Source organism: Puma concolor, chromosome B1, assembly GCF_028749965.1.
Source record: "Puma concolor isolate L17-30 chromosome B1, mPumCon1.1.hap2, whole genome shotgun sequence".
NCBI classification, from domain to species: Eukaryota; Metazoa; Chordata; class Mammalia; order Carnivora; family Felidae; genus Puma; species Puma concolor.
Window position 1 is genome coordinate 188,498,408 of NC_141670.1, and position 23,184 is coordinate 188,521,591.

General features: G+C 41.0%; 1 protein-coding gene across 7 annotated transcripts in view; it reads left to right on the forward strand.

Moving 5' to 3' along the window:
* The window catches only part of PPARGC1A (PPARG coactivator 1 alpha), a 654,387-nt gene that overhangs the window by 538,690 nt on the left and 92,513 nt on the right, over positions 1 to 23,184 (forward strand). For 2 of the 7 annotated variants that reach the window (XM_086705322.1, XM_025921412.2), the window contains one exon: positions 20,794 to 20,973. In XM_086705322.1, the coding sequence (XP_086561448.1) occupies positions 20,794 to 20,973 (180 nt within the window). Of the gene's footprint in view, positions 1 to 1,294; positions 1,426 to 12,336; positions 15,753 to 17,115; positions 17,423 to 17,465; positions 17,585 to 20,793; positions 20,974 to 23,184 lie in introns of those variants that run through there. The other 5 variants (XM_086705321.1, XM_025921414.2, XM_086705320.1 and 2 more) reach the window with 5 other exon arrangements.

Here is a 23,184-nt window from a genome sequence, read left to right on the forward strand (position 1 = left end):
TAGGGATTAAGATGGCATTATTGAGTTAAGCATGCAATGAACACCTCGGGAAAAGAAAGCTATAACATGTATGTGTGCCGTTGAGCAGTTTCCAGGCAAAAGGGTTATTTGGGGGTAAGGAGGGGATGGCAGTTGCTGACTTGCTTGTCTCACAGTTTCCTGAATTCTCTAAGAGAATTGTGATCAAGGGTTGAAAACTGTGACCATCGGCCTGTGTTTGCCCCTTTGCAGACCATTCCATAAGTCGACAGCAGTTATAGCCAGAATTTCAAAATGGGAAGCCGCTCTTTACGTAGCAGGGAGTGTGGCTTTTTCAAAATAGATTCTGAAGTCGAAAAGAACTCCGAGTGTTTTTTGAGAAGGGTTGACCTCCTTTCATGCCACTTACTGTGAATTAAAGCTGTGAGGGAGAACGAGTTTGGGCATGTGGTACAGCACTGAGGGCTGCTGCTGCCAGGGAACAAGATTTGTGTTTCTAAGGAGATACAACAAAAAGGAGAATGCTTTAAGAGCCAGCGGCTGTCAGAGTGTAAAAGTATCTACGTTCAGAAAGGGAAATAGAAGTTGAATTAAGTAATTTTACACACACGTTACAGGGTGCCCTTCTGCTAGTAATTCCTAAATGCAAAAGCAAATAGTTGTGGCCACAGAGGGCTTAGTACATCTCAGCTGATTTTAGTTCTCAGACCCAAACTGGATACGGTTGGTATTGACCTGCTCTCTGCATGTGATTTTAAGACGATCTGACTTTTGTCTGTCATTTTGTTGGGTCATATTAGTACCAGGGGACAAAGGGTGACATATCCCCACAGAGGGGTTGGGCAGTCACTTGACAATCTATTTTGAATAAATGAGAGGAGGAAAACCTTCGTCGGACCAACGGGGGCAGCAAACAGAATCCTCGCTCAGTAGCTTCAATGCCAGCTTCAGCCAGTTTGCAAATGTGCGGTCCGTTATTAGTATCGAAGAATGTCCTGGATGGGTTCATTGGATAAAGTATCATCACAGGACAGAAATCACAGGGAGAGCGCCCCAAGGAAAGATTACAGTACAGCTATATTTACTTAGTGCCTCTGCACTAGGGTTTTATTTTCCACAGTTGGAAAGGGAACCACCTGTCTCAACTGCTGATGTCAGAGAGCTCCCTCGAGACACAGGGCTGTTGGAAAGCACATGATACTGTATATGTTTGCTCTTACGTCCATATCTGCCTAAGATTGGGTTTCAGATTTGTGCCCTATTGTGGAGTTCATTGAACAGTGACTCTGAGGTGCCCTCCCACGTCACCATGCCCTTGTGAATTAAAAGTAGCCTGCGGAGGCCCCTGTCGTGAGTGTTCCCTCAGCTTGCAATACAAGTATTTGCACTGCAGTAAAATGAATGACATACGTCTTGGGGTTATCATCTATGGATTCAGTTTTGACAGTGAGTATCTAGAGGCATTATCTCTGCACCAGAAGCCAGTATGCTGCCGGTGTTTGGGCTTTTGTTTTATTTCTAATGATCAGGATTTTAAAAATTATATGGGGATCAGATTTGGAGGTTTTATGTGTAGATTTCTAAAGAGGCAAAAAAAAAAAAAAGAGAGAGAGAGAGAGAGAGAAAACAGAATAGTATGTGCTTTTTTTTTTTTTCCCTTGATGGTAGAATGTCAATATGGAGAAATTGTTGAATGAATGAAATGCTTACTGCCTAATTTGGGAAGACTAAATATTATGACCATGCATTTCAAGGGACCTATTGCATTATTATTATTTAATTTTTTTTTTCAAAAAGTTGGATAGTCACCGTTCCAGCTTTTTGTGCCTGGCGGGGGGCGAGGGGAGGAATTAGGCCTTTTAAATGTTGTTCTCTAAGGAAATGTGAGGGCCACTGCACTGCACAACTCCAGGGGGCCCCGTTTATGTCACAGTGAGGACTCACGCTTGAACTATCCCGCTGACTATATGTCCAATCCCAGAAAATATGATGCTATCAACATTACTCAAACATTACATAAAAATAGAATTGTTAACAACAATTGCAGAAGGCTCTCTATTAGTGAAGTTGTTCATTATTTTAATAGTGCCATGCATCTCAATTTGAATATCTTTACCAACTTGCAAATTATATGGCTATTACACAAAATAGGTGGAAAACGGAGTCTCTGAGAGTGCGAATTACATTCTTGGGCCACATCAAATCAATGTCCTATTAGGGATCAGAACCCGGGTTCTTAATTCCCGGCTTTCCCATGATGCACACCTTCACTTAAATTAATATTTGAAATGATGCTCGGTATCTTTTTCTCAAATCCTAAAAATAGAGTAAATAGGATGGGCTCAGACCCCTCGGTTCATCTAATCTTTCCCCCAGTGTAGGGTTTTCCTCTGAACCATTAAAAGTGTTATAATATATGATTGATATTAATTAGTTTTCTGTAAAGCACTGCACTCCTTAACATGAACTGAACTAGAAATAAATATATTACCATGAATTAAGATTTTATTAGTTGCGAAGAAGAATTGGATGAAGGCACCTATGTGAAATCCTAAGTACAGGCGTCAAATTGAATTAATGCCAGCACTGCCTTGAGATTAATTTGAGTGCTGAATAAGAAATAGTATACCATAACATAACTGTGTTTACTGAATCATTTTTGGCATCAGAAACTAAAGCTACATTACAGATGCAACAACAGGCTTTTCTCCCTTGGAAGAGAGAGGCGGGTGCATTTTGTAATTAACGTGGATGCTACCCTCTGAAAAATGCCTCTAGTCTCCAGGAAGAAAACCGTCTTCTTGAGAACGCCGCATCCCGGTGTATATCGGGGACTGCATACTTTGAATTGCTCTGGCTATCTTCTGTCTCCTATTGGAATTGTTTAATATGATCACCTCTATTTTCCATCCTCCCAATCTGGAGTACTGGGGTAGACCTCACTTTATACATTTGCATCTCATTATTTTGTATATGTTTTGGCAAAGTGTGTAAAGTGTTGAAGATGTATGCGGTTGCCTCAGGGATGTTCTGGAAGGGATTCCTGATTATGTAGGGACGATGGATTATACAGCATATAATACAGAGCTGTGCACACAGAATACTGTAAAGCTCCAGTGATCACTCTTCACAGCCTGGGATGCGAGTGGTGCCCCCTAGGGGAGTGCATTGCTGTGGCCCTCCTCTCCTACCCCGTATTCATTCTGCAATTCCCCGATGCCGTAATTCACTAATTTAACTTGCATGTACCATATCACTTGCTTGAGGGGGGAGCGCAAAACGGGAGACGGGGACTGTCAAATAGGAAGGTTCTGCACACCACATACGTGATTTTGAATTTTCTAGGTGCCACGTTGAGAAAACGTAAATTTAATTTTAAGAAAATCTCTCGTTTTCCCCAATACATCCGCCATATCATGTTAACATGTAGCCAATATAAATTATTAATGAGATCGTTTCCACTTGATTTTTTCACGCTAACGTTTTGAAATACCATGTATATTTACATTTACAGCACATCTTCATTTTGACTAGACCTATTTCAAGTGCTCAGCAGCCATATGTGGGCGGTGGCTGCTGTATTGGACAGTACAGTTTTTAACTTATATGCCAGCTTTTCAGCATTTCATGACACAGAAAAATGACTTATAAGAAAAAAAAAAACAACCTTAAATATCTAAGACAAGTATAACATAGCCTTTATGTCGTTTTAGCCATCTAAAAAGTGATTGTATGATCACAAGTTTTTGGGAAGAGTATGGACTCTTGGATGATTCAGTTGATAGGCCACTGGTGGCAAAATTGACTTGATATTGAAAAGTGTTTTGCTCCTGTGGCTTTGTTTTTCATGCTTCCCCCACAGACACCATCATTTTATTTTATTTTTTTAATTTTTTTTTTCAACGTTTATTTATTTTTGGGACAGAGAGAGACAGAGCATGAACGGGGGAGGGGCAGAGAGAGAGGGAGACACAGAACCGGAAACAGGCTCCAGGCTCTGAGCCATCAGCCCAGAGCCTGACGCGGGGCTCGAACTCACGGACCGCAAGATCGTGACCTGGCTGAGGTCGGAGGCTCAACCGACTGCGCCACCCAGGCGCCCCAGACACCATCATTTTAAAACACGGTTTGATACTTTGTGGTTCTTCTTACATTTGCAAGCTCATGGTATCTTGTCGGTTTCCACGCAACGTATGGGATGTCTTGTTTCTTAACAGAGAAAGTCTTTGCAGACTTTTGGCTTAAGTGACTTTTGTGGCCAGCACAATGGAAACAAAAACTGTTTTCGGCACTTGGTGCTTCTGGTCTCTTTGGAGGTAGAGCCCGGTCAGGACCAGTATGAGGCTGGTTTTACTTTTCTTCAGGTAAACAGAGAAACCAACAGACACGTGGCGTCCCTGCAGCTTAGACGATGATTCTGTGTGTGCTCTCATAGAAAGTCGGCTTAATGTTAAGACTTCAAAAGAAAGTGCTCTGCTTTGTTTCTAGATTTTTTTTTTTTTAAGATGAGGAAGCCAGGCAAAGTGCAAACTTACGCATCTACTATAATGTTGTTTGATGTTAAATTGAGTGTGAAGTATTTGTATGTGAATATAAAGTATCATCACTGAGTACTTTATATGTCAAGCACTGGGCTCATATACACCTCATTCAACCCTAACAGCAACCATCAAAAATGGGCATTTACGCTGCCATTTTCATTGTTTAGAATGTGAGGTCAGATAGTTTAGGTACCTCACTTGGGGTCACACAGATAGATAGATTCTAAGTGACAGATCTGCACTGACTGACCCCCAAGGTCATGTTCTCAGAGAATGGGATCACGTTTCCAAACCAAATCAGTGACAACATTCAATAATGAAGTTTGAACCATCGGCAAAATACTACAGATTTAGAGTTGGAAGTTTCCTTCACTCAGTTTATTTAAGAAGTGCGTTCAGAGGGGCACCTGGGTGGCTCGGTCAGTTTAGCGTCTGACTTCGGCTCAGGTCATGATCTCACGGCTAGTGAGTTCGAGCCCCATGTTGGGCTTGGCACTGGCAGCTCAGAGCCTGGATCCTGCTTCGGATTTTGTGTCTCCCTCTTTGTTTCTCTCTGTCCCTCCCCTGCTTGTGTGTGCACTCTCTCTAAAATAAATAAACTAAAAAAAAAAAAAAAAAAAAAAAAAAAAAAAAAAAACTAAAAAAGAAAAGAAATATATTCAGAGAATACCTAATCCTATCCTATCTTTTGATAGAAAATATACCTAGGAAGTTGAAGGGGCTTTGTCCACGGGCAAACAAACACACTTAGACATCAGGTTGCTCCACACGTACTCCCCAGTGGTTTGTCTGCGTGGTTAATGGTTCTTTTGAGAAGATAAGTTAAACATGCAGGATTTTTTTTTAACAGAAGTGTAGTAATCTTTGAAACGTTGTAATATTATAGGAAGATTCTTTTCTCTTTCTCCTCTATGCATTTTAGACTTTTTTATTGAAGTATAATACGAATACTGAAAAGTGCGTACATCGTAGATGTTCAGCTCTACAAATGTTCGCTAACTGAACATACCCACATAAACAGCACTGACAGCAAGAAATACACCATGGCCAGCTTTCTGGAGCCCCTCCCCACAGCCCACGTCCCCAGCTCCCAACCACTGCCAAAGGCAACCTCTATCCAGACTTCCAAGTGCGTAAATTAGGCTTATCTCTTTCTGTACTTATTTTTTTAAAGAATAGAATAAGGTATGCGCTTTTTTGGTGTGTCCAACCCCTTTTGCTTCACATGATGTTTCTGGGATTTATGTACATTTTGATGTGTCACAGAAGTTCATTCTTTTTCATTGATGTGCTTGACTATACTCTTGAAGCGTAAGAGTCCCAACAACCTTAATATTGTAAGTGGAATTAAGAAGTTTATGGAACATTAATATCATTTCAATGGCTTTTCCCCCCCAGAACATTATCATCCCTCGTTCCATTTGGTTCAATCTAAAACACAGGAACAATACAATCTAAATACATCAACAGACAAAGGGAAAGTAGTAAATAAATCTAAATAATAAACCTAAAACACAATGACAGAGTGGTCACCTTAGCGGTTGTGATGCAAGGTACATCCCAGCAACTCACTCTCGTCCTGCGTTTTTATGCGATAGTCAACCTCAGGTAATATAATAGAGAGGACAAAGAACACCGTCTGAAAATACCCACAGGAGAGCACCGAGTTGTAGTTCCCACTTAGTAGCTTTGTATAGCTGTGCAAAAGGTTAGACGTGGCCTATTTTTAGGTGCCCTACGTGGAAGTGGGTCCACTAAGATAGATGGTGGAAAGTTAACACCTTAGGAGCTGTCAGAGATTTTTGCTTTGAAAAAGAGGTAGCAAAAGAATCCTTTCTGATCATCTGCTCGGGGCAAAGGACAACCCAGTCTCCTTAAAGCGCAAGGAAGCTTTGGGCTTGTTTAAAAGGCAAACTCTTGCAAACTGCCTTTTGGAGATTAATCCATAGGCACGCAAATGAAGCTTTCTTATGTTAGCTTTCTTATGGTTTCTTTGCTCTTGGTGCAGGGAAATGGGACCGTTAAGTATGTCGTGCTAGTGAGTACTCTTTGGACATCCAGCATTGTATGAAAATAGCTGGTGGTTTATCAAGGCTTTGTCCTCACCGAGGTTTATCATTTACCTGGTCTTACTTTGCTTACTCCATTGTCACCAGGGCTCTCTCTCCGAATTTCCTGTTAGGGAATTTAGTGTGCCTGTGGATGCTCACTCAGCCCTAAAGGAGGATCTCTGGCTGGGTGGCATCAGATGACTCTGAAGCATAGATCTTCCTCCTCCTGTTAAACTGGGTTGTACGTACAAAGAAAACAGCGGACTGGGAGACATTATTAACTCCCAAGGATACATCAACCAACCTGTGATACAGCCTTGGTTTAGTACATTTGCTAATAATGCCATAATAAAACATTTTAGGCGCACGGCCTCTTCTCTTTCCATACCCTGCCGTAATATCTCAGGTAATTTCCCTCAAATTAAAAAGGGGTAAGGTCTCCTCTGACCAAATATAATGAATCCTTCATTTAAGCTGGGGGCAAGGGGGAGTGCGGTGGTGGGGGAGCATTCCAGGATTAGGAGGCAAGAGGGTTACTCTGAGTTTTTATTTCCCTAGATGCTGTAGACCTTATTCCTCTTTACAAAACCCTAAGTTCAGGATCCTTCCTCTTTTCCAAATCCTCTCTCTCCTGGTAATGTCTTTTAATCCCTGTTGTAAAACCAAATTGCATGTTAGTATGTCAAATGGCATCTCTATGCAGGCATAGTCAATAGTCACTATCATGCGAGGTGTGTGGTTTTCATTTTTATTGTGTGAGTAGGAACTTGGTCTCACACACGACTTATGCCACTTCATAGCATTAATGACAAACAAGATGAAAACTTGCTGTTTCTCTGGGGCAACTGCTGGGCTTTGTAAGAAACTCAGGTCTGTAGAAGCCAGATTTCGCATAGTCAGTATGTGTGAAAGTAGTATATTCCTTTTCTAGAATGGTTAGGAAGTTAAATACCTATATTGCAAGGGATGTGATGAAGCTGTGCTCTTTCAACAAAGTTGAAAACCAGCTTCCTACTCTTCTTTGCACACGCTTTCTGAATTCTTGCCTTTGTGCAGTGAAACATTTGGATTTACTCTGTGCGAAGAGGTCTTTCCAAGTTGCCTGTCTCTGCCTCTGTCAAGGCAGGCATATCCTTGCGTCTGAGAGGTGGCAGGGATCTGAGATGTGTTTGAATCTGGCCATCTCCTTTGAGCGAGGCCCAGAGACATTAAGTGAACTGCCCGAAGCTGAACTGTGGGCTAGTGACACAGCTGAGTGAGGACCCATGTTCTTCCATCATCCCTTTCCTTCCATCTTGGACTGAATCAAGATCCACAAAGTTCCTCTACTTCTACTTCTCAGATAGAATTGAGCCAAATGTAATCCCTTTAAAAAAAAAATATATATATATATATATATATTTTTTTTTTAATTTGAGTATAGTTGACACACAATGTTACATTAGTTTCACGTGTGCAACACAGTGATTCGACAAGTTTAAATATTATGCTATGCTCATCACAAGCATAGCTACCATCTGTCACCATCCAAGGCTACTATAATACCATCAACTATATTCCTTTTGCTGTGCCTTTTATTCCCGTGACTACAGATCTCATGAACTTGGCCTTGGTTCCAGCCTCATTACCCCTTTTCCCACGAAAATTCTTAATAGTCAAAATAATGATCACCCGAGTGTGGGAAGAGTGATTTGCAGGAAAGGCCCATGAAACTGTGAGAAAACACTAACTCCAAGAGGCTAATAGTAAGAGCCTTCATTCCTGTGAGGATAGTGAGCCTTCCTGGGGAAAGAGAATGGGTCAACCTCTCCTCCAGGATACTTGGAGGGTCCAGAAGGAGCTTCCTGCCCAAGAAAAGCACTGCACCACATGAGAGCCTGCACAGTGGCTACACATTTGGGAACAGATGGCGTCCCAGAAGTTCACTTGCAAGTCGCTGGTTTGAAACTTGGACGGCATTTTCCTCATCCTGTCCACTTCAGTTGTCTTGGGAAGAAGTCACGTCTACATCAACTCTTCCCAAACCTGCCAGGACGGCCCCTTCCTGTTCCCAGGTGCTAAAATCTCTTCCTGAGAAATCTTCTTAATAGTTTATAGTCACACCATTCTGAAGACATTTACTAGTCTTTTTCTTGGTATGTGCTTCTGAACTCTGTTAGATGCTAGAAAGGAAGGAAAAACATGGCTAACAAATAGATGCTTTTGTATAAATAACTGGAATCTCCTTTACCCTACCAAGGATAATTACAGTTTTGAATGGAGAGTTTGTTAAACTGAACTGATGAAATTTCAAATCGAGAAACAAAGTGAAAATGCCAGGGGATCTTGGGGCCAGGGGTTTGGGCCCAACTCTGAGGCAAGCTACTAAGACTTGATAGCTTTCCTCAACCTATAGCTCAGGACTCAGAGGGTTTCTCAGAATGCTGAGGAGTAACTGCTCCCCGTTACTCAGGAGGCTTTCTTCTGAGTGGAGTGTGGGCTATACTCGGTACGATAGACAGAAATGGCTTCCTTGTAAACATGTGATGAATATTTGAGACTTCCGTTGGATGCCAGGGGCCATTTCTGTTTGCTACATTCCCTGTACATTAAGAGGGCACAGCTATACGCCTGAACCTCTAGATTTCCTTGAAAAAGGGATACTTTCTATTTTGAATACAAAAGTTATACATGTTTATCACAGAAAATTTAAAAATTACAGAAAAACATACACACACGGAAAGAAAATTAAAAAGGACTTATAATATCATCAGCCACTATTAACACCTTGCCATATGTTCTCCCAGTCCTCTTTCTTCTTTTCTTTGAGTAGATACATTGGCATGTAAATTTGTTTTGATTATAGTTTTTTCAAACGTAATTTTAAACCTTAGTGTATTTTGAACATTTTCTTATTTGCCATTACATGTATTTTGCGATAGATTTTAATGTTAGCGTTGAATATACATATATAATGAATATATAAACATATGAATATATATATGAATATATATGTGTATATACACAGACACACACACATATAAAATGCTTTATAATTTATTTAACGAGACTATTACTATCACTCATTTACCTAGCTTTCAAGTTTTCAAGTATTTTATTTGTGTATATTTATATACAAATAATATAGTATTGGGTCTCCTCATACCAAAAATCTTTGCACACATCCCCTTGTTGTGCCCTTAAGATGAATTTCCAGAAGTAGAATTTCTGGGTTTATGGGGATGCCTATTTTTAACACTTTTTTTTTTTAATTTTTTTTTCAACGTTTTTTATTTATTTTTGGGACAGAGAGAGACAGAGCATGAACGGGGGAGGGGCAGAGAGAGAGGGAGACACAGAACCGGAAACAGGCTCCAGGCTCTGAGCCATCAGCCCAGAGCCTGACGCGGGGCTCGAAGTCGCGGGGCTCGAAGTCACGGACCGCGAGATCGTGACCTGGCTGAAGTTCGACGCTTAACCAACAGCGCCACCCAGGCGCCCCGACACTTTTGATACGTATTGCCTACTTGTCCTCTAGAAACACTTGTACCCATTTGTAATCCTACCAGTAGTATTTGACATCTATTTTTGATTGAGCTGCTAAATGCGGAGGTCAATCTTAGTGAAGTGTTCTTCTTGGTTAAGAAAGTTTTCTCAAAAATCCTGTGTCTGTTGGGGCTAGCAAATATAAGGTAAGATTTTATTTAAGTCATCATAAAATTCAGCTTAGACCTGAAGCTAATTGCTTCTTGAGATAGGAATTTATTCCCTTTCTGCCTTCCCACATTTTCAGGATAGATATTAGCTCTGCTGGAATTAAATTCAAATATCAAAACACGGGAAAAATCTACAACAGAAACAAAAGCAAAATCACCAAACCTTTCTGAGACTTGTCTGATGGGAGTTAAAGAAAGAGAGAGAGAGAAAGGAAGGAAGGAAGGAAGGAAGGAAGGAAGGAAGGAAGAAAAATAAAGGAGGGAGGGAGGAAAGAGAAAGAAGGAAAGAAAGAAGGAAAGAAAGAAAGAAAGAAAGAAAGAAAGAAAGAAAGAAAGAAAACTCTTCACCTATTTCATGCTTCCATTTTGAGACTAATTGAAAAATACAATTTACTTTACTAAAGTCAAGAAAAGTTAAGCTAATTAGGACCCAAGCTCTAGAAAAAAGTACCAGGCAGAACTATTCGACTAACAGTTTTGTTTTTTTTTTTCAATTTAGTAATTTGTGTACCTGAGTTTTCTCAGGCCCTTCACTAAGTTCCTTAGGGAATAAAAATATCTTCTTCAGTGAACTATTACATTACTGAGGTTTAGTGGCTCTTTATATTTTTCAATAGTGCCAAATTTAATAAAATACAATGTGCTTTATTTTCAATTTCAGTAAAAAAAAAAATATTGCTAAATAATCCTATGGAGCATTTCTTATTTATATAACCAATAACTCCCTGCATTATAGATGCATTAACTTGAAATAATTAAGGTAAATGAAAATGTCTGTAGAAGCACAAATACGGCAGAATTAAATATCAGACAAAAGCAGATTTTAACCATCCTTTTATTATTTCTTATCTTCACACCTAATAAGCATACTTTTTACTTTATGTTTAGCTTAGTCCAACTGACTGACTGCAGCCCAAATTAATTTTCACTTTTTTTTTTTTTTTTTTTTTTTGGCTTTAATGTGAAAAACGGCAGGAGCAGATTCTGAGGTCTGTGTTAAAATACAGGCTGACTCAGTTGCACAGAACTGTTCTGCAGAAGGTTTTATTGGGGATAAAAGTTGTGTTGCCAAGGTTGTCTATTGCCTTCAGTTTATTTTAAAAAATAAACAAATGAATTCAAGGAAGCATTAAAGCCATGCAGTGACTTTTCTTCTGTTTGTTTCCCCCAAGGTGCTTTGTTCACACTGACATCATCATGGCAGAACAAAGTAAGATTTGATTTGAGAGTGTTTGTAGGCTAGAGGTGTTTGATATACCCTGCTCTGCCACCAACTTTGGTGCCCTGCATGGCCCCAGCTTCAAACATGTCCCAGAGGCTCAGAGCATGTGCTCAGAAACTGACATGGGGTATCAGAATCAATCAGCCCCTCTAGGAATTAAAAGCAAGCAATTGAATGCCTGTTAGCAATGATTAACTTTAAAAACATTAGCAATTCTGGGCAGATCCCTTTCCTTTTCTGGAAGAATGCTCTAGGCAGGCAGCATTCCCAGGAATGTTAGTTTCCAGCTATGTAGACACTCTCTCGGATATAAAGTTACCTCCGGGGTCTTTGCTGGTGCTTTTGACTTGGGAATGAATATTATTCTTATGTATGAAACTTCAGTCCTTCCTAGAAGGGTTTTCAGAGATCTATATGCCATTTTCAGCTGCTCTCTAAACCCTTGCTTTTTTTCTTTTTATATTTTTTCTCAGTTATAAAATGAGTACAAGATAATCTTTATTGAGTAGCTTTGAGGACCAAAATTGATTGAAATATGCTATATAAAATGCTGATCTTAATGTCAAGCTCATGTCAGCCCTGCTATATATATTTTCTTTTCCAGGTTTCTTTTTAAGTTTCAGCCTTTAATTTGTCCTTACATCTCTATTTAAGTTTATAAAAAAACAATGGGACAAAGATATTTTATACTAGTAGCTCTTTACTTCTGAGTTCTCACCTATTTGCAATAATGATGTTAAAACAAATTGTCTTTGCTGCTGTCTACTTGGGTGTTTGAGTTTGATTGTGTTTATTTAGTTTTTAAGTGATAATTGTCTGAAGCAGAGAGGGTGGGAAAAGCCTATAGTTTGGGGCAGTGGTGGGGAAATGTTACATGCTTTGTGTAATATTTTTGTTACGGAATGGAATTATCTCGAAGGTTTATTTTCTCTCTTGTTATCAACTGAGGCTAGACCTCTTGCCTTCACTAATGTTGGAGTCTTGGGAAACGTTAACAGAGCTAGTGAGGGGAGAAATTCCACTGGGGTGGAATCTAGGTTCTGTGAAGATATGGAACATTATGGGCTCTCAACAGATGTTAATAAATACCTCTTTCTATTGTTGGGACAAAGTGGGGTTGATTTGGGTGTGAATTGTCATGGTTAGTGGAAGGACCTTGTACCTAAAAAGGGTGTGTTTTGAGGAGAAGAGGAATCCTGGTATTGGGCAAAGTTGCATTGTTTTTTTTTTTTCATAACAAATTATTTTTCATTTTTAAGGGCTGTCATCCCCCTAAAATTGTCAGCTCCCTTGTGTCCATGTCCTATGCCTTCTTGGTAGTCCTTACAATACGTTGCTGTGGACACAGTCAGATTTCAATAGATCCTTGCTGATTGAAAACAAACATTTGGAAATCTTAGAGGCAGAGCTGATGGAGAGGTATGAGGAGGGCCGCAGGGAGAGAGGAAGAGAAAAACAGTCAGGACAGAGAAAGAATTAAATATAGAAACTGCCTGGGAAGCCAGAAAAGAGCTAAGTTGGTGAGGAACTAACAGTTTATGTTCTCCTGAGAAAAGAAAAAACTGGACAGAAGAGAATTTTTAAAATCTGCAGAGCTAATTAACCAAATTATAAGACCTCTCAAATATCCCTCTCGTTAGAGTTGTAACTTTGAGATTAAAAAAAAATTAATAATGGTGAAAGTTACTCTAATTTGTCCCAAGAATCAATTTAAGTTTGGAATTGTCCCGTCATAGAAACTTGAGGGGAAATATGCCCTATGCTGTAGCTTATAAATCATGTCAGTGTTTTGACTCTTAACTCCCCCTCATTGTGATGGTGAAGGGAGAAGAAAATGTATATAAAACCACTGTAGTTTTAGTGAGTGTGCTGATTGGATTAAGAAAAAGTGGAATTAGGTAGTAAGAAAACAAGTAAGAAAACCCCAACACCACAATGTGGACAGGTTACAATATCAAAAACAATCATACAAAATGTTCCAGTGCAGAGAACTTCTTTAAAATGTGTGAACAGAATTTAAAAAAATATATGTATATACATTTATATGCTTACAAAGATATGCATGATGGATGCCTAACCTTTGATAAAGACAGTTAAGAGTATCAGAAAAAATCACCACGGGGATCACCTGATAATAATTAATAAACATCAACTCTTATTGGTCAACTGACCACTCTTATTTCACAGTTGGCTGTGTTGAGGGTAGAGCCAATGACCTTTGCCCTGAATTTTAATAATTTACTGCAGTTTTACATTAAATCAGAATATAATTGGGAAGAAAATTAGTGTTTCTTTGTGGGGAGTGCAGAGTAATGCCACTAATTGCATGTATAAAAGCCTTCCCGAGGTTGTATTTTCCTGTTCTTTCTTGATTTAGGAAATTAAAACTACAGTAATTTTCCGCTATTTGTAAGAGGGAAAATGTGCCGGTGAAATGTACTCAGCTAACTTAAAATGTCAAAGCTCTGGGCCATCTTTTTATGTCCAGTAATGACAAACTGTCAATTTCATCACATTTTTCAGGAATTTACTGGCAACTTGTTGCAGATATCAGAGTAGAAAAATACCTTATAACATGTGTGGTCTGAAAGAAGAAACAGTTTGATTTTTGTTTGTTTGATTTGTCTTCCTTTCACCTTTAATATTGGTGCAACTTTACAGTTAAAATGTGTCAGGGAGAATCACCATTTTTTTTTTCTTTAGAAAGAGATGGACAAGAGAGAACCCATTAAATTAACCTTAGTGGAACAGGAGATTAAATTAATAGTGCTTTAAAATTATTTTTAGATACCTGGGGGATTTTTTTTTCCAGAGAAGTTATTATCAAGTAAAAGAATTGAACTGATTTTAAAGTATATTGGGTTGAAAATTTTATTAAAAACATATGTATTCACAAATTTATATACACATGTACATTTCCCTGGAACTTGGAAGGGTTAAATCAGACCACTGTAGTGTTATGGGAAGTGTTTCTCGGCGATCCCCAGTGCCTTGAGTTTGTTATGTATTCAATATGTATGTCATCATAAAACAGTGCACCTGCATTAGCCTTCATTGTCTCAGGGTAGAGGCTGGAAAAAAAAAAATTTAAAAAGCTCAAGAAATGAATATTTCTGCTAATAGCGTGTCAGTATTTTTCCCTTACTCCACGGACATTCTTGGTCTCAAATGCAAACTGCACAGCTCAGGCACTTGGGTTGGAATCCAGTGTTTATTCAAAAAGGCACCCTAAGGCGGCTGGGGTGGAAATGGTACACGTATGAAAAAAAAGGCAGCCGGGAAACTCAGCTGATCTGAGCACAGCGGCAGCAACTGTATTTACTAACACTTGTTTTCTGGGAGCCTATGAGAGAAATGGAAATAATTAGAAAGGACCTGAAAGGGTGGTATTTTGTTCGTTGTTCTCCTTATAAGGAGCAAAGCAAATTGCAGTAACACTTTGGGAGCTGGTGTTCCCTACCGCCACGGGGACAGCAGATTCCTGGGTAGAGGAGTTTGTTTATACCTTAACAAATACAGACTATTTTGTTGATTAAACAAGCAAAAAAAAAAAAAAAAAAAAAAAATGCCTGCCCCATTCTCTGCTTTCAAACACTTCCCCCAATTAGAAAATGTCTCATAAAAATGCATCATGTGATAAGCTCTTGCTTTAGTCCCAAACCGAGCTGGAGTCCACTGGAGGTCTTAGTATTTGAATCCTTGGGGAGTGCACATTTTAGCTAAGAGTATAGTTACTCTGTGATGAAACAGGGAGCTTTGCCACTTGCTTGTTTTGGAAGGAAAATAAATTAAAAAAAGATTGCAGGGGATTTTAGTTATTATATGGCCAGGACTCCGTTTAGAGTCTGTGGCATTCAAAGCTGGCTTTAATCACAGCATGATGCTTGAAGCCTCCAAAAGTCCAAGTGTTTCCTTTCTTTCTTTCTTCTTTCCGTTTTTTTTTTTTTTTTTTTTTTTAAGCGTTACTTCACTGAGGCAGAAGGCTGCCTTTGAGTGACGTCACGAGTTTGAGCAGCAAGCTGCACAGGAGAAGGGAGGCTGGGTGAGTGACAGCCCAGCCTACTTTTTAATAGCTTTGTCATGTGACTGGGGACTGTAGTAAGACAGGTGCCTTCAGTTCACTCTCAGTAAGGGGCTGGTTGCCTGCATGAGTGTGTGCTCTGTGTCACTGTGGATTGGAGTTGAAAAAGCTTGACTGGCGTCATTCAGGAGCTGGATGGCGTGGGACATGTGCAACCAGGACTCTGTATGGAGTGACATCGAGGTGAGCTGGGGCTGGGCTCGGCACTGCAGCCAGGACTGAAGCTTCCCTCCCGATGCAATTATTCCTGTAACGGGGGGGTGGGGGGGGGAGGGCTTGGACAAGGAGAGGAGGCAGGAAAGTATCCCGGGCAGGAGCTTTTGGAAGGGAATCTCAATCTTATCTTAACTCCAATAACTTTGCTATTTTAAGGTGGCTCTGAGATGCCTTGAGCAAATCAAAGCTTAGCTGCTGTCACCCATATCTGTTGCAGTTGGAAACTCTTTCCATGTGCCTTTGGCTCTGTTTCTACTCATATGCAATATTTATGCTCTAAGATATTGATATGAATCAGAAGCTGAAGTCTTTCCAGTGGTGTTTAGTGGCCTGGTTGGAAAAATGCCATTTCTATTTATAATAAGATGAAGATAAAAATATTAAAATGGATGTGCTCAAATATAGTCAGTTTTGACTCTAGTCCGGATTTTTTTTTCTCTTTTTCCCCTCTCTCTCTGTTCATCAGACAGAGAACTCACAAAATCCTAAATAATCCTGCTAGGCTATTTTAGATTGCTTTCCCCACAGCACCACAAAACAAGGGAGCTGATCCCTTTAAAACAGCTATATGTGGTTGAAAGATCTGGTCAGCAAATAAAAAACTATGTACATACGCCTTACGATGCAAGGTTTTGCATTAGCGTCGGTGGCAGGGAAGCCAATGGTTAAATCTCTCTGTACCACGGAGAGCTGCCTGAAGCCGGAGAGAGGAGTTTATGCAGGGCTGTGTGTGGGGCTGCTCGCTGCTTGTGTAAAAATAGACGGCAATACATCAATTCCACAGTCTCTCCTGGCCACAATTCATACAGGGGGAGAAAAGCAAGCCGTTTCCTCATAATCTCTGGAGCCTACAGTGACTAGCGGGGGGAAGGAGGGCCGCGGCATGTTTGCATTCAACACAATGGAATGTTCTCGGAAAGTTTGGGCAACTTGGGAAAGAAGCGAAACTTTCTGCGGACTGCAGCGAGATGTAGCCCAATTGCATTGCACGGGGGACCGGAGCAGCTAACAATGACTCCGGCAGAGGACTGCTAGGGCTCCCTCTGGGCAGCCGAGGGCACGTAGGGTGAGGGGGAGGATCGAGAGCCACACGTGATTTGATTAAATAAGATGTCCATGTGGTGTGGCGATACACATCTAAAGTGAAAATAATTTGGCCGGGCTGTCCGCGAATGCATTTCTCCTATCTAGCCAGGCATGCCCTGGCTCCTTAACTCTTTACTGGGTTTGCACATGTTGGCTCGGGTTGCCCTCTCCTGCCTTGGCAGCTGGTACTTGCGGATCCTGACTGTCCTTATCTTGTTGTGATTTCTCGGTAAGGTGGACTGGATAGGGCTAATTCATATGTGCTGTCGCTATTAGGAGTCAGGGTTCTAAGTGGCTTCAAAGTCCCAAGTGTCTTGGAGCAGCCGGAGCGTCCTGTGGCTGGCTGGCTGGCTGGCTGGCTGGCTGGCTGGCAGTGTGGGTCTCTCAGCTGCTGTAGTTTCATTTTTCCATCACGCATTATTCTGGATGCTGTTGGGAGTTGATCTGGAAATATGGAGGATTTCTTTTCATCACTGGAATTCCTGGAGTCGTTTTCAAGTCAGCGTCCGGACCGTTTAGAACAGTGGCCCTTTTATGTTCTTCTGAAGGAGGTGAGTTCCCGGGCTCAGCGTCCAGCCGTGGATTGAGTTGTCGGCGGAGACTGGCCAGTCGCCTCTCTGTTGCACTGGAGGCAGCGAGCTGCGAGAAGCTGTGCCTTGGCGGCCGCAGCTCTGGGAACCACCTCGGCCAGCCTAACGTGTTACGAGCAGCAGGTAGCATAGGCAGTTTTCATTTTTGGAATCATTAATGTTTGCTGTCATCCTAAAACGTATTATGCCCTTTTGCACGTAATGACAGGACAGCACAGTGGTTCATAAAGGCCTATATCGCTGTAGCTACTCAGAGTCCCCAGTGTTTTACAGTTTAATGAAGGTGATGTACAATAAGGTTACCAAGATTGATAGAGACAGTTCACATGACATACCCTCCACTAAGACTGTCATTCTTTACTGCCTGCCCCCCCCCCGCCCTACTCCCTTTTCCCTGTCCTCACTAATTTTTTTCTAAGAAGTAAGAATTCTTTTTTCCTTAATATAATTAATGTGGCCAAGTCCACTCTTTCTTCTCTCTCTCTTTAAAATTTACCATCAATGGCACAAAAACCTCCAAAAGGTTAATGGAGAATTATACTTAATTATGATGATTCATTATCATCAGTGCAGTTAAGCTAATTTATTGTCTGCTCCTTAACTAAGGGAAAAGTCTGTTGGGGTGAAAAAACGTACAATAATTAGCCTTTTGTGTTTAGTGACTGCTTTATCCTCTTAAATCTTATTATAAAATTAAGGCTACGGTTGTGAAATAGCTGTCATAGTTGCAAAGAGGCAGGAGAATGTGTCTCTGTAACTGCAAGAAAGACACCTGTTACAGATGTATAGGGAAGGCAGTAAATATCAGCATGTCAGATGAGGACAGTTACAGGGCTCGGACTGTTAAGTCTGGCATCATCCAAGGGCCAAATACAAATTAATAACAGGGACACCTGCTATCACTAATGTGTTTTAGATTATCGGGATAATGCCACATTCAGAAACACTGATTTTACTAGCATGTCCACATTGGCCAGAGCACACGCACATTTCCAACCGCAACGTAAGAGCAAAAATGGGACGGAAAGAGAAAAGGGAGGAAAGGAATGTGTGAATGACAGCGTAGTAAAATGCCAGAAACTGATCTGGTCTTTTTAATGGTTTTTCAGAAGGCACTTAAAAATGCACGTACCTGCAAGGGTGAAGGGTGTTGAACAAGCCATGCTTAGAGAAGGCAGTTGAGGGGAGAGACAGCAAGAAGTTGTTTGCCAGTTGACGGGACACGCCGGCATTCCGAAGCATGGCTTCTAAGTTATGTTCTCCACGACAGGAACTTAAGCCAGATGGACACCTCCTGTGTTTTCCACCTTCATTTTATTTTTTGTTGCTGTTTCTGTTGTTCATGCTGCTTCTTTCTTGTTTAAGGACTGTCCCTCAATGAAGCCCTGGTGGGTTTTGCACCATTGAAAAAGTTACCCTTGTCTCTGAATCGATCATGTTGGGGAAGAGTTAACACTGTATGTTTGTACCTGGAGGATAAGCAGCGTGGGCCAGTATGGAGACTGGGAAGTGTTACGCCCATAACAGAACGCGAACATTGTACCAGAACAAAATCTCCGCGGCCCAGCCTCCGCCTACTTATAAACCTAGTCAAGTATACCGATCTGCAACTTTGGGCTAACTTGGAAAATAAAAAATGGAACGACCGATAAAATGATAAGGAAAGAGTTCAGGTGGAGAGGATTGCCCTTTCTTTTCACGTTACTGTCGTGCCTGCAGTCTGGGATCTGACTGGGGCCTGGTGGTCTTAGGGAAGAATCACAGTCATCTTCAGGCTGCCCCCGGCCTCCCCTTACCAACTGCTGACTCCATTACCCAGTACCTTCTTCTCAGCGTGGTGCTTACGATCGTGCTGCTGCATATGACCCGTGTAATGTAGCCTGCCAGGGATGACAGGGGTGCTCGAGGAAAAAAAAAAAAAATCTGCATAAAACTTCTTTTATTCAAAACCTAAATGTCAGGCAGAATCTTGAGCTTCAGGCCCAACCGCTGCCTGGATGTGAACAACTCCACGGCATCTCTCCTGACCTTGGAAGGCAGGGCCGTGAGGGTGCCACTTCAGCCTGCGCACCTGCTCTGATTTAGACACCTTGGCTTGCAGGTGGATAAAGTCCTTCTGGCTCTGGTATCACCGGAGCCCTGCAGTAGGAAACTTCTGCAGGGTTCTGCACAGTATGCCGTGAGGAAATCAGCAGTCAGATTGCCGATTGGAGGTGAGAAGACCACCTCTCTGATAACGGGGGGCCACTTCCTTCAAAAAGCCACAGTGTGGGACAATGAAAAGACCACCTACTCCGTGCAAGGAAGTGAATGACTCTTCCAGTCTGACATAGCCTTGCTGACAAGCAGCCCAGCCACAGTATGGGGCTATTTTCAACCTCTCGCTGTGTTGAAGTCGTTGAAAAACTCCGAAGGAAAATAGTTTCTTTTGAATTCACTCAGAGTGTAGGTGAGGAATACATAAATGATGAGAAAAAATACGGTTGTGGGGTGCTATAGGGGTTTTTCCTTCGTAGATGTCAAGCGATCCCACTCACACGCACTCCCTCCACACTTGACTTGCAAGTTAAACGTTGTAAAAGATGTAAAGATCATACAGAAAAACTATGACTTTTGTCCTTATCTCAAGGAACTTGCTTTTGACCTGTTCAAGATGAAGTGCTGTGGCTCATGAAGAGTCAAGTTGCGAGATTTAAATAATAATTCAAGAGAACCATAGACAAGTTAGAGGACTTGCATCATTAGTTGCTAAATGAATTATGTGGATTATAATGGTCAAAAGGAACGTGAATGGAGAAAGTTTTCCTAGTAGAGCTCTTATGCTGCTAGTTTTCATTCAACAATTGTTTATTTTGTTTTTATTACGTGTGATGGCGATTCCAAGGTAAAATCAAATTTGTATCCTTCCCTCAAAGAGATTATACTCTCAGGGTAGAGTAGACTTTTGCATAGAGGTAACTTTATGCAACTGAAAAAGTTGAAACTCGTTCAGTGCTAACCATCAAAAAAGTCCAAATCCAGTTGATTTCTTTTCTTTTTTTTTTTTTTTAAGTTGATTTCTAACTGGAAGAATCAGAGAGGGCTTCACGGAAACATGGCATTTACCATGAATTTGGAGGTAGAATCTTGGATGGAATGGATCAGGCAAAGTATCCATTGAGAGCAAAGTCAGGAAAAGAATTTAGGATGTTTTTTCCCTGGTGGCTAAAACCCTGGAAACCAGCTTTGGTGGTGTGGTTGAATTAACCAGGCTTAATTCCTATCACATGCTATTGCAGTTTAATAAATTCCTGCAGTTAATGAAAGCTTTTTTTCCCCCCTGCCTCCTGCAGTGTGCTGCTCTGGTTGGTGAAGACCAGCCTCTTTGCCCAGATCTTCCTGAACTTGACCTTTCTGAACTAGACGTGAACGACTTGGATACAGACAGCTTTCTGGGTGGACTCAAGTGGTGCAGTGACCAATCAGAAATAATATCCAATCAGTACAACAATGAGCCTTCAAACATATTTGAGGTAAGGGCATCATCCCTTGGCGAAAATTAATTTCTCATTGAACGTGGCTTGGGCCATCATATCATTATTGGCCTGAAAGCATATCGGCTTCTCACTTTGCTGTCATCAAAAGACTTCTTATCACAGGTAGGCCCTTCCTCTTTCGTGGAAGAACAGTGTTTGGCAAATGAGTGGACTCGTCGTTGTTGTTTTGAGATCTGGGGGGGCTAAGGGCCCCTAACAGAGCGCATTACTCTGTGTCGAAATACTAAGGGGTTGTGAAAGCTTTACGGACAAAGAAGAACAAGAGTCTAAACCTGTTTGTTCCTGTCTATTTCCCACAGAAAAGTGCCTGATGTAAATTAATGCGAAATGTAAAAGAATGCATTTTTTTTTTTTATCCAGGAGATTAGACGTCTACCTTTATTTGTCTCACAAAGTTAGTGGGTAGTTATTATTATTGTCATTTTTTTGATCAGACCTCTGATTTCTCTACAGTATAGAAATGTCTAAGCCCAGCTATTCTAATATTTACTTACAAATTAGTAAAAATTCGCTTACCTTTCAATAGGGAAAATTACCTCCTAGGCTCCAGACTCTTATTATAAGCCTACCCTATAATAAGGAATGTTAATCTACTCCTATTAAAGTGTTACTTTGAAAAAAGAAGTTCTTTCTTACAAGATCAGCACGCATTTACTTAAGAAGAAATGGTTTCTTAGAGGGACAAACATTGAGCAGTCTGGCAAATGAACTGAATAAAGATTGTTGAGTCAACTAGTTTTCAATATCACCACTACCAGCACCCCCATCATTGTCTAACATCTTCTCCCTGATATGTGCCAGGCCCCATGTGAAGCACTTTAAATGTCTTTTGTATCCCACCAGCAGAACCATTCCTTAAACTTCAGTGTATTTGGTTGAGATCTCAAGTCATTAAGAAAGCCAATTTTACAATATTTATTGAGTTTTTCCAGCACCCAGCGCATAAAAAGCACCGAATAAATGTTTATTGAGTCATTAAGAAAACCAATTTTACAATATTTACTGAGTTTTTTTTTTCCAGCACCCCAGCACACAGAAGGTGTTGAATAAATGTGGGTCGACTGATAAATGACCGGTGACTATAGTAATGTTAATAACAGTAATAGCGATAACAGCAATGGCCAAGCTTTTGAGACACCTGTGCTATGTATGTGTCATCTCGCATATCCCTAAAACAATGTATTTTTTGGGTACCATGAGTACCGTTCCCATTTTCCGTCGAGTCTCAGAGAGGTGAAGTGAGTCTCAGACTCCGAGTCTCAGAGAGGTGAAGTGATTTTCCCCAAATCACACAGTTGACAAATAAAGACCAGGGATCTGAACCCCAAATTGATCTGATGTCCAAGGCCATATCAGTGATAAAAATAGAGTACCAGTGAGGTGGGGTGACAACCATCCTTCACAAAGACATATCAAGCTGCTGCTTTGCTGAATATATTTAAAAATAGAACAGACTCGTTCCTTTCAGTGTTGGTTGACACGGGAGCAGGAATAGTTGGGGAGCCAAGGCGGCTGTAGGTTCCGTCCATGGCTAAGAGTTTCCAATATGTCTGAGCAGAGTCTTGGATGAGGACTTAAGATGGGGGAGTCCGGGCTGGGGAGAAGAGGCACTGAAGGTCTGCGGTTAGTTCTATTTCCCAGGCTTCTCAGCCGGGTCTTTGAAAGTTCATGTGAGGACTTGGCTAGTTAGAACTGGTAAATTGAACATTCCTCATTCAGTACACTTGTCAGGCGACAGGCCCGTTTTAAGTCATGCTGCATTAAATAAACAGTACTTTAAAAAATGTCCATCTCTGTAGACCTCTTATCTAAAAATCGGTATTCCATTTTGGGTGATTGCCATGCATTTTGTAGGTGATGGCCAGGGAATAACTAAAAGGTGGGGGTGGGGGGCATGGCGTGGGAGTCAGTGCCTCCCTGGTGAGCTAGTTTCAAAAAAAATCCCTTCCCCATGACCTTGTGTCCCCATATTTCATGTTGTGGCACCTGCACGAAGCATTTCTCATCGGTACCTTGAGGAGACTTGGTTCAGCAACTGGTTATATATAGGTGCTTTAATCTACACGAAGACACCTCTTTTGGTTCTGTGTATAACTTTCTACCACTGATAGAATTGTTTTCAATGCTCTAAAACACAGGGTTCATTTAATTTAATTTCTCATTAGCTCATTTTAAACCAGTGACTCT